Raw genomic sequence first — 12276 nt, 5'->3', positions numbered from 1 at the left:
TATATATATATATATATATATATATATATATATATATATGTATATGTATGCGTATACATATGTGTATGTCAGGTCAGGTCGGTTGGATCTGCTACTGGTAACCTTTAATCCAGTATAACCTGTTTCAGGGTCGGGCTGCCAGCGACTCAACTGGCACTCCCATCAGTGCCCAACTGGGGCTGTTGAGGTGGGTGGCTTGACACCCTGGTGGAAGCAAAAACAAGATTCACCAAAGGGCGCTCACTCAGGCGAGCCATTGGCGGACATCTAGCAGGGTAGGAAGAGCTCAACATCCTTGGCCGGACGTCTTCCTAGGAGACAGATACTCCGAACAACAAAGCTGCACCTGTCAGGGTCGTCTTACATGTGGTAGTTTCTGCACTTTTTGGACAATAATTTGGACGGTAGGCGAAAGGGTGGAGAAGGGTCTCGTTAGAGAGTAGGTAGACCTCGTAAACTATGACTAGTAATCTACCTAGGAGAAGGACAACTCTGACGACAAACCTGGGTATGTAATACCTTTGACTTGGTGTCGACACTTCACCAGCGGGCGGATGAGCTGAACAAACCAGAATACGGCCACGACGGAGGAGGTCTATACATATACATAGACTCAACGACCATGTGTAAAGGAGTAAACCTTCCGAAAATCAGGAGTGGAGACCCGAAGGCGGATCGGTGCCTTGCAAACACTGTTTCGGCATCTCCTGCAGCCAAGCTAATGCCAAACGTCATGCTCTGCATTCCTTTGGATTTCATCAGCAAGGCCTGGAGGGTCATCCTGACGACTGGGCAATCCAGGATCTTTATATGTAATGCCCAGGCTTAAGCTCTGGAGAGGACACTTCAGCTTCACTTCAACTCAGTGCGGAAACAACACGGAATATGACAGTAACGGGTTATAAGCCCCCATCCAATTGGCGTAGGAAAGGAGCGCCACGGGTCAGTTTGGACGGTGGCAGAGATCATCGTGTCTCATCGGTCGACTACGGGCCTTATTTACATCCAACACAATTTCCCAACTCATATGGAAACGGGGTTTGTAGTTCGCTGAGCTCCACATAAGGATCTGGGCTCGAGGGCATTGCAAGTCAGTCATGCAGTGAACAAATATGCCCGATTAGCACTCCACACAAGTCAATAACATCAACAAAACTCACCTTTGTGCATTCACGCACAACGTTAAAAGTTTGGTGGACAAAATGAGACAGAAAAAGGAGAGGCATAAAACACGTCCTAGAAAGTCGGAGAAAGTTGTACATGTAAACAAACTACGGTGAGTTCATGGACCGCCACAATTAGTAGGACAAAACGACGCTCGCCAAATACTCCAATCAGTGAAGCATGTTTAATATAAACAGTGTGCTTTATAACAATTATGGAGGCTTGTGTCATGTTTGTCCTCCTACAGAAAACATATTAAAACAAAAATATATTTTTTTCCCCTCATCTTTTTCCATTTTTCATACATTTTTGAAAAGGGTTCCAGAGAGCCACTAGGACGGCGCTAAAGAGTCGCATGCGGCTCTAGAGCCGCGGGTTGCCGACCCACGGGCTAAGATATACTCTTATTTATCCCACAATGGGAAAATAATGGTTGCAGTACAGATTTTTGCTTACATTAACACAAGTGAAACATAATGAAAAACTAAAACTACCAATTAATAGCCCTGTTTTGTATGTTACTGTAGCTTGTATATTGATGGGTAAAACGTCTAAAGGAAATCACTAATTGAAAGAAATGCGCCATGGTTATGTCAGCAGCCAAAAGGAAGCAGCTGAGTGGCCCAGGAACGCATGCTGACATGCGCGTCGGTGGAAGTAAGCAAGCAGAAAGACTTCGAGCACACCTCATATGCTCCGGAAGGGCCAACTACTACACCTACTCAGTGGCCTAGTGGTTAGAGTGTCCGCCCTGAGATCGGTAGGGTGTGAGTTCAAACCCCGGCCGAGTCATACCAAAGACTATAAAAATGGGACCCATTACCTCCCTGCTTGGCACTCAGTATCAAGGGTTGGAATTGGGGGTTAAATCACCAAAATGATTCCCGGGCGCGGCCACCGCTGCTGCCCACTGCTCCCCTCACCTCCCAGGGGGTGATCAAGGGTGATGGGTCAAATGCAGAGAATAATCTCGCCACACCTAGTGTGTGTGTGACAATCATTGGTACTTTAACTTTAACTTTAACCTTTGCTGCTTCCTGCAAAAAATTTAAAAACGGTTGAAAAACAACACCCCTACTTAACAGTGAATAGTGTCCTATATTGAGATAAACAGCCAGCTAAACTGTCTCTTGAATTGTATTGGATCCGAATTTAATGCAATAAGATTGAAACTACCAAAAATATAATGCCATTGACCCAATCAAAGTAATGTTGACTGCAGCAGATCAATGCACAACATGACATTGTAACCCAATTTGGTCTCTCTCATTTCGTATTTCAAATTAGCGAGCTTAAAATGCTTTAAACTCCACAATAATCAGACATATAGGCTCTGCCACACATGGCCAAAGACAAAACACTCATAGGGTCAGAAATGTGAAAATTACTTTGATGGAGAATAGATACAATTGCTGTATACCCAACTATTGTATACTGTAAATGATAGATTAGGTTCCTACTTATTGGCTGAAAATTAACCTATGAGGAAACTATGAGCCCTAGAGGCTTACAATAACAAAACATAGCAGTCATTCCAATACAGGTGTTAAAGAAGCTCTATACTGTTGAGGCATGCACAGGGCATCTGAGGCTGCAAGGTGGTGCAACCACATGCTGAATATCCCACAAGCTGCACGACGAGACTGAATCCAAGTCAACAAATGAACTTGCTTTTAATTTACAGACTCAATACAGTCAGGGGGACACTCTACAATTTGAGAGCCTAGGATAGAGTTACAATCGATTACAACATTTACAGCACTTAATGCTGAGACATTAAACATATTTAAATTATTGATCAAATATATTTTTTTCCTCCACTGTTGAGCGGAAAATAGAAAAACCATAATACGTTTTAGTAAACATGCAAATGACCGAAACTCCATACAGTTGTACCTCTACTTACAAGTAAAATTTTTTCCACGACTGAGCTCGTAACTCAAAAAAACATATCTAAAATCAGTACTGCCAATTAAAATGAATTGAAATCAATTTAATCCGTGCTTGGCCACCCACCACAATTTTAACATGCACCAAGCCTTTAAAAAGAAAAACTAACTTTTCAAATATATATATATATATATATATATATATATATATATATATATATATGTATATGTATATGTATATATATGTATATGTATATATATGTATATGTATATGTATGTATATGTATATATATATATATATATGTGTATATATATATATATATATATATATATATATATATATATATATATATATATATATATATATATATATATATATATATATATATATATATATGTGTGTGTGTGTGTGTGTGTGTGTGTGTGTATATGTATATATATATATATATATATATAATTATTTATTTATATAATATTGTATTAAAAACAATTCAATAATCACACAAAATACACCGATAATATATTCTGTACATCAGAACCACCAGCTGCCTTATGTTAAATATATTGCTGTCTATTCTTTATTTTATTGTACTCTTTTTTTTTTTTTTTTTGATTATTTTATTGTCCTCCTTTTTTGTTGCTGCCACAGACATTGTCATTTAACTATGGGGATGTTTTCTGAAGACATTAGAATGTACTACAAATAACTACAGTAGTTTCATGAAGTAATAATGTACAGCATTTACCTAGCGACTGCGGTCCGTGGGGAAGTTTGTTTCATGTTGGTTTGTTGGATGTTCTTCTCCGTAATTACAGTGGTTCACCCTCACAGTGGCTGGACTTCTCTGTCATGGTGTGGATAGCTCACATGAGAAGTGCCGCTTTAAACGCTGGTCATTTATACTTGGGAGAACAGACTCCTTTTGCGTCTCCTTTGAGCTGTTTCTGGCGCAAAAGCTTCAGTATGGTACCGAGTCTGCCAACTAGTATTACTACTGCCTCGCCAAGTCAGCCACACAGCCGGCATTATGTTCTCTCTTTAATACGATGAGTGTCATCTGCTTCTTCTTCTCAGCACTGTCCTTCACTTCCTTCCTTCGCTTATTTTCTCTGTACGCATGGTTGGAAAAATATATGACGATCTGTAGCTATAAGCTATTGCTAGCGAGGAAGACCGGTTGTTTGGGGGCGGATCTTCGGGGATCATTTGAAATTTACTATACCCACAGCTCAGACCTCAAGATAATTGTTTGTTGAGGTACTCGTATGTTGAGGTACTGCTGTACTTTGGAAACCTCTGTACATTATGCATTTGGAAAAATATAGGGTTACAGTAGAACCTAGAAAGTCAAAATACAAAATATCATGCAAATTGAAGTTTAGTCAGAAGAATTTTGGGAGTTCAAATAATCAAAATCCGAAGGATTCCCTTCACAAGTTTTACTTTTTGCAGTATTTGATTTTATTTCACACCTCAATGAGTATTTGTGTGTTTGTTGAATAAGGGGAAAAGTGTAATCTGTTTGATGCAACTGGGTATGGCTGCTCAGTGCAATGTGAGCAATACATATAATAAAATATCCCATTGCATATACTTTACTTTGAAGCATAACTATTTATGACTAGCATTCAAATGTAATAGACTATTGCCAAAAAACTTCACATATACAAAGATGGAGAAATTTTACTTTAATTGATATTGTGGCAACAGTTGCCTAGAGCTTGGGTGTCAAACTCTGGCCCGCGGGCCAAATTTGGCCCGCCGTGTAATTTCACTTGGCCCTTGAGGCGATTTTAAATTAACACTAGAGTTGGCCCGCCGATTATATTCAGCGGCGGTGCCGCGGTAACACCGCATTCACCGCTAATTTTCATACTTGCCAACCCTCCCGGGAGAGTACCAGATTCCAGCGCCCGTCACATCCAACGTGTGCTGGCCCAACGTGGTAGTGGGGGGTGTATATTGTAGCGCCCCGGAAGAGTTAGTGCTGCAAAGGGTTCTGGGTATTTGTTCTGTTGTGTTTATGTTGTGTTACGGTGCGGATGTTCTCCCGAAATGTGTTTGTCATTCTTGTTTGCTGTGGATTCACAGTGTGGCGTATATTTCTAACATTGTTAAAGTTGCTTATACGGGCACCCTCAGTGTGACCTGTATCGCTGTTGAACAAGTATGCGTTGCATTACCGTTAGTGTTCATACAGAAGCCGCACATATCTTGTGATTGAGCCGGCACGTTATTAGAAAAGATGTAAAGCAGACGTGACGACAGTTCATAGCGTACGTCAAAGGCAGTGTCTTTAAGGCACGCCCCCAGACTGTGGTCCGGGTGGGCTACGAGATATAATGACTGATGAACACCTTCGTTCGATAATGAAGGTTGCCTCAGCTCAAAGCCTGAGCCCCGACATTAATGAACTAGCATCCAAGAAAAGATGGCAGGTATCTTGCTTGGGCACATCAGATTAGATCAGTGTTGCAAACTGAGCAGTTTAAAGTCCTGATTGGTTGGTTTATTCATTGTTATTTTATTTTCAAATTTATTAGCCTGTGGAAAAAGTTAATGTTGATATTTACCTCAGAAGGCTGCAAATAGAAAAAAGGCATTACATTTTTTTTAATTGTATTTGATATGCCATTGATATTTTTGAATTATTATTATTATTATTATTTGAAACTCGATTTTGCATGTCACTATAAAGTTATATAAGCCTTGCTTGTTCAATATTCAATGCAAAACTTGTTTGGGTCCCTATTAAAAGGTTAATTTGTTCAACCTTGGCCCGCGGCTTTGTTCAGTTTTAAATTTTGGCCCACTCTGTATTTGAGTTTGACACCCCTGGCCTACAGCAATTGAATTTCTTAGTGGGAAAGAAATTAACTTGGATGTCAACTGGCGCCACAGAAAATATTTGACTGTATTGTATTACCGTTAGATTACCACATAGTATGACACATTTTAGTTCTACATAACGCTAATCTTTAACCATCAAAATAAAATAAAAAATCAAATTAATAGATCTTTGATAGCATTCGTGTCATTGTGAAGTCAACATTTTTGGATATCAGTCGTTTGTGCTCGTCCTATAATTGTGACAGCTTACATGATATATTCATTGATGTGCCAATGATACTTTTTGTTACCCTTTTTACACTTTCTCTGCTCTATTCTTAGATCAATTTCAGATGCAAGCCATCCTTCAGGGAATCTAGTTTCAAAAACATTCGAGAGGTGAGTTGATAGAAATCAGGGAAAAACCCCCCGAGGAAAATTAGACTTTTAAAGTTAAGGGCTTTTTGCCTGTAGGCATGAGCTTGTTTATGATCATTTGTTTGTCCATTTGTGTTGCATGTTTCCAGCCCAACGTGGTACGTCATCACTGGGTGCATCGAAGAAGAGAAGAAGGAAAATGTAAACAATGTGGCAAGGTGAGTAATTATAGCATTATCTGTTTTTTTACATCACTGTTGGCTTAGTGGTTAGCACAGGCCACATAACCGAGAGATCTGGGTTCAAATGTGTGGAGTTTGCATGTTCTTCCAGTGCGCTTAGATGTGTTTTCGCCGAGTACTCCGGTTTTCTTCCACATTCCAAAAATATGCACGTTAGGTTGATTGAAGACTATAAAAGAATGTGAATAGTTGTTTGTCTATATGTGCCCTGCGATTGGCTGGCGACCAGTCTAGGATTTATCCCACCTCTTGCCCCAAGTCAGCTAGGATAGGCTCCAGGTTACCTGTGACCCCAGTAGGTATATAAAATGGATGGATGGACGTTTGGTTAGCTTGGTATTTCTGGTTTATTATATATTTTTTATTTTGATTAATATATATACATTTTTTTTCATATTTAGGCCTTCCAGCAGAAGTTTGCTTTCCACAGTAAAGAGATTGTTGCCATTAGCTGTTCCTGGTGCAAACAAGCGGTGAGGATATTTTCCATTTTACTGTGTTATCAAATGAATCTTACAATGACAAATTGCTTTCTTATACATGCTTGTTTTAGTATCACAACAAGGTCTCCTGTTTCATGTTGCACCAAATTGAGGAGGTTTGTCCAATAGGAGTTCATGCTGCCCTCATAGTTCCACCTTCATGGATTGTTCGAGTTCGACGTTGCCAGGTAGAGTTGATTCACATTTCAGTGATGATTCATTCTGCACTCTTTGTACTATACAAGTCGGCATCAGTACATGGCATACATTATGGACAAAAGTATGGAGAAAATCAAAGTTGATGACAAGGTCCCTGGTTCAATCCCCACCTAGTACCAACCTCGTCATGTCCGTTGTGTCCTGAGCAAGACACTTCACCCTTGCTCCTGATGGGTGCTGGTTAGCGCCTTGCATGGCAGCTCCCTCCATCAGTGTGTGAATGTGTGTGTGAATGGGTAAATGTGGAAGTAGTCCAAAGCGCTTTGAGTACCTTGAAGGTAGAAAAGCGCTATACAAGTACAACCCAAGGTCACTTTAAAGCTTCATCAAGCGTTATTATCCCAGGTGGGATGAATTGTATCCCACCGGTGTGCAGCTTGCTTTCAAAATTAGATGCATTAGAGAGATAGCGGTCAATAAATTACAAATCTTAATTTTTTAGTTTTACCGTGTTCTGCAATAGTTTTAATTTGATTTTGTATGATCTTGTTTTGGCGATCAAGTCTGTGACGTCATTTCCTGTTCATTACGTTCTCTAGTAGTATGGCTGGGTTGCTTATGACGTCAAGTCTGCTTTGCCTTGTCACGGTGTAATTCACATGATGGTCAACAGGCTTGAGTGTAAATCAAGTGAGAGATGCGTTAGTAAATGAAGAGTTTGAGCTAAAAATGCCACTTTGCTGTGCTGTTCACATTGAAAGATATGAAATACCTTTTTATAGAGTCCCGGCAAAAGTGGTTCATAAACAGAATAAAGTCAGGGAAAGTGCGTCCAGGGAAATGGCTCATAAAATATCATTTTCATCATCTTGTGAAATACAGTCGGACCATGCTCGGGTCTGCAGCGTTAACTTAGTCAAAGGTTTGTTTGAACATTTGATTTGTTTAAGAAAATTGTATTTGTTACGATGTAGTTAGTGTTTGAGAGCAGATCTTAGTGTAAAGAAAAGACAAGTGATTGCATTAGTTTGTTTGTGTTCTTTTAAGTCATGTTGTAGTTGCTCTGCCTAACTACGAAGATCTGATTGTCGACACAAACTAACGTCATGTTAAGTCCTAGTAATAAATATTGTAATTGTTGTTCAAATCCACCGTGTTTTCGTCGATTTTCATAGCCGAAACTAAAACCTTAGTTGTTGTGCAGAAAAACCATGTGCTTTATTCGACACATATTACAACCTTATAGCGTCTGTGTTGATTATTGTTAGCATGAAAAAAATATCCTTTATAGTATTAATAAACTGTATGAATACATCTCTCGTAGGCTCAACAGCATACATAATCTTGATATCGCTAAATATTGTTGGAAATCAAACATTGCCGAACAACAGTGACATCTATAGCTAAACAATGAAACAAAATATGAACATCACCCCAATAAAACACCTGCTGACATGAATTGTTTATGACAAATACTTGTACCAGGAAATTAACTCCAAAAACTAAACTTTTCCTTTTTCTCATTAACGTCACGATCAGAGAAGGGCGATACTTGTTAATGTCATCCCAGTACGTTACGTAACAATGCACAAATAGATCCAACATTATCTTTCACCGAATAATGCTTAATTTGTGCATCCCTCAGATGTAAAGACATGATGTGCCTCCAATCTTTTCTTCTTTAAATCCTTGTGTCAAGGAAGAGGATCAAGGCGGTGATGATGAATGGTTTAAATCTTTCGAAAATAATTTTTCTTAGAAAGGTATAAATCCACTACATCCCATTTTAAATATTTTCTTAATCATAGCTTGTATATATGCTTCTAAACCTTTCAAAATATGTCCAAATTTGCACTGGGAAAAGTAAATAAACAGTAGTCTAATGGGACACTAGACAACCACCTGAATGAAACCCGGAAGGGTCTCTAGGTCACGTGATTGCAACCCAGTAATTGATTCGTTGATGGTAACTGCCCAGCACTGTTTGCGTTCTTGACCGAAATTTAAGCTCATGGCTAACATATCCTCAGCCATTCATTTTAAAATGCTTATAGTATATGTCTGTTAAATGTTGCCTTAATTGCATGTACGTTTGCAGCAATGCTTGTGTATTCAGCAGTAATTCAATAGTTAAAAGTATGCGGCCAATTAAGCTTTCAACCCAGCTGGCCGGACGTCTCCAAATACTTTTTTTAAACCTTTAACATCGAAACTGAGCCGCCAATACACATTACCGTAAGTCTTGAACTACAGAGAGTATTCTAATGATTGGAATCTGCGTTTTTGAATGAGAAACTGGTTATTACGGTAATCTATGTCATCAGCTCCAAGCAGTCAGGTAAGAAGCAGAGTGGGCACGGTTTGTTTACAGCAGCCAGCCTGAGATGTGAGTGTCAGGGAAGGACACGGAAACACATTTTTACAATAAAGTTCTGTTCTGCAGAAAAATTATATTATATGGATTATTATTATATTGAGCTGTGTTTTTTGTCCTTTGCATTAATGTTTTGGCGTGTTTGTTGCATTTTGCTTTATTGTAAAAATCTCGAGACGGTCGACTTAAGAAGTAAAGAGGAGAGACGTTCATATGTTCTTAATATTCAATGTTTTATCGTTCATAGTTAATATTGTAAATCCCGCAATTTTTATTTTCATGTACATTTTTAATAAGCAAAAAGGCTATAAAATTCCATTCAGTTTTTTGAGGTGGTCTGTCATAATCTTTTTAGCATTTATATCAGTTATATTGTGAGTGTTTGTATTGTTTCGCGTTGACTCTTTTCTATGGCATTTTAAGAATTTATTTCACTAAAGCTGAACAACATTCACACATTTCAAGTGTTCCTTAATAAGGGAACCAAGCACACAGACCGCAGGATGCTTGACACCTTTTACAGCTAAAATATTGTGTAAAAAAACATTAGACACAGACAAACTCACATTGTCATGTTAAAAATCAGAAATAAAAGAATAAAATTGGTGAATATTGTAACACGACCATCAGCCATCAGCCTCTGTTATACAGAAATGTTCTGCTGTTATCATGCCATATACATGTATACCAGGGGTCACCAACGCGGTGCCCGCGGGCACTAGGTCTCCCGTAAGGACCAGATGAGTCGCCCGCTGCCCTGTTCTAAAAATAGCTCAAATAGCAGCACTTACCAGTGAGCTGCCTGTATTTTTTAAATTGTATTTATTTACTAGCAAGCTGGTCTCGCTTTGCTCGACATTTTTAATTCCAAGAGAGACAAAACTCAAATAGAGTTTGAAAATCCAAGAAAATATTTTAAAGACTTGGTCTTCACTTGTTTAAATACATTCATTTATTTTTTTACTTTGCTTCTTATAACTTTGCTTCTTATAACTTTCAGAAAGACAATTTTAGAGAAAAACTACAACCTTAAAAATGATTTTAGGATTTTTAAACACTTATACCTTTTTACCTTTTAAATTCCTTCCTCTTCTTTCCTGACAATTTAAATCAATGTTCAAGTAAATTTATTTTTTTTATTGTAAAGAATAATAAATACATTTTAATTTAATTCTTCATTTTAGCTTCTGTTTTTTCGACAAAGAATATTTGTGAAATATTTCTTCAAACTTATTATGATTAAAATTCAAAAAAGATATTCTGGCAAATCTAGAAAATCTGTAGAATCAAATTTAAATCTTATTTCAAAGTCTTTTGAATTTATTTTAAAATTTTTGTTCTGGAAAATGTAGAAGAAATAATGATTTGTCTTTGTTAGAAATATAGCTTGGTCCAATTTGTTATACAGGTAAAAGCCAGTAAATTAGAATATTTTGAAAAACTTGATTTATTTCAGTAATTGCATTCACAAGGTGTAACTTGTACATTATATTTATTCATTGCACACAGACTGATGCATTCAAATGTTTATTTCATTTAATTTTGATGATTTGAAGTGGCAACAAATGAAAATCCAAAATTCCGTGTGTCACAAAATTAGAATATTACTTAAGGCTAATACAAAAAAGGGATTTTTAGAAATGTTGGCCAACTGAAAAGTATGAAAATGAAAAATATGAGCATGTACAATACTCAATACTTGGTTGGAGCTCCTTTTGCCTCAATTACTGCGTTAATGCGGCGTGGCAAGGAGTCGATGAGTTTCTGGCACTGCTCAGGTGTTATGAGAGCCCAGGTTGCTCTGATAGTGGCCTTCAACTCTTCTGCGTTTTTGGGTCTGGCATTCTGCATCTTCCTTTTCACAATACCCCACAGATTTTCTATGGGGCTAAGGTCAGGGGAGTTGGCGGGCCAATTTAGAACAGAAATACCATGGTCCGTAAACCAGGCACGGGTAGATTTTGCGCTGTGTGCAGGCGCCAAGTCCTGTTGGAACTTGAAATCTCCATCTCCATAGAGCAGGTCAGCAGCAGGAAGCATGAAGTGCTCTAAAACTTGCTGGTAGACGGCTGCGTTGACCCTGGATCTCAGGAAACAGAGTGGACTGACACCAGCAGATGACATGGCACCCCAAACCATCACTGATGGTGGAAACTTTACACTAGACTTCAGGCAACGTGGATCCTGTGCCTCTCCTGTCTTCCTCCAGACTCTGGGACCTCGATTTCCAAAGGAAATGCAAAATTTGCATGGTTGGGTGATGGTTTGGGGTGCCATGTCATCTGCTGGTGTCGGTCCACTCTGTTTCCTGAGATCCAGGGTCAACGCAGCCGTCTACCAGCAAGTTTTAGAACACTTCATGCTTCCTGCTGCTGACCTGCTCTATGGAGATGGAGATTTCAAGTTCCAACAGGACTTGGCGCCTGCACACAGCGCAAAATCTACCCGTGCCTGGTTTACGGACCATGGTATTTCTGTTCTAAATTGGCCCGCCAACTCCCCTGACCTTAGCCCCATAGAAAATCTGTGGGGTATTGTGAAAAGGAAGATGCAGAATGCCAGACCCAAAAACGCAGAAGAGTTGAAGGCCACTATCAGAGCAACCTGGGCTCTCATAACACCTGAGCAGTGCCAGAAACTCATCGACTCCATGCCACGCCGCATTAACGCAGTAATTGAGGCAAAAGGAGCTCCAACCAAGTATTGAGTATTGTACATGCTCATATTTTTCATTTTCATACTTTTCAGTTGGCCAACA

The 12276-nt window shown here is 38.8% G+C and overlaps 1 protein-coding gene across 7 annotated transcripts in view; it reads left to right on the top strand.

Moving 5' to 3' along the window:
• The window catches only part of LOC133617401 (diacylglycerol kinase zeta-like), a 301272-nt gene that overhangs the window by 131001 nt on the left and 157995 nt on the right, over positions 1–12276 (top strand). For all 7 annotated transcript variants that reach the window (XM_061977350.2, XM_061977363.2, XM_061977357.2 and 4 more), the window contains 4 exons: positions 6226–6282; positions 6411–6479; positions 6905–6976; positions 7057–7173. In XM_061977350.2, the coding sequence (XP_061833334.1) occupies positions 6226–6282; positions 6411–6479; positions 6905–6976; positions 7057–7173 (315 nt within the window). The remainder of the gene's footprint in view (positions 1–6225; positions 6283–6410; positions 6480–6904; positions 6977–7056; positions 7174–12276) is intronic.

The sequence above is a fragment of the Nerophis lumbriciformis genome, linkage group LG01 (genome assembly GCF_033978685.3).
Source record: "Nerophis lumbriciformis linkage group LG01, RoL_Nlum_v2.1, whole genome shotgun sequence".
In the NCBI taxonomy this organism is placed as follows: domain Eukaryota; kingdom Metazoa; phylum Chordata; class Actinopteri; order Syngnathiformes; family Syngnathidae; genus Nerophis; species Nerophis lumbriciformis.
The sequence above is the reverse complement of the archived record's forward strand: the minus strand, read 5'-3'. Positions and strand labels throughout refer to the sequence as shown.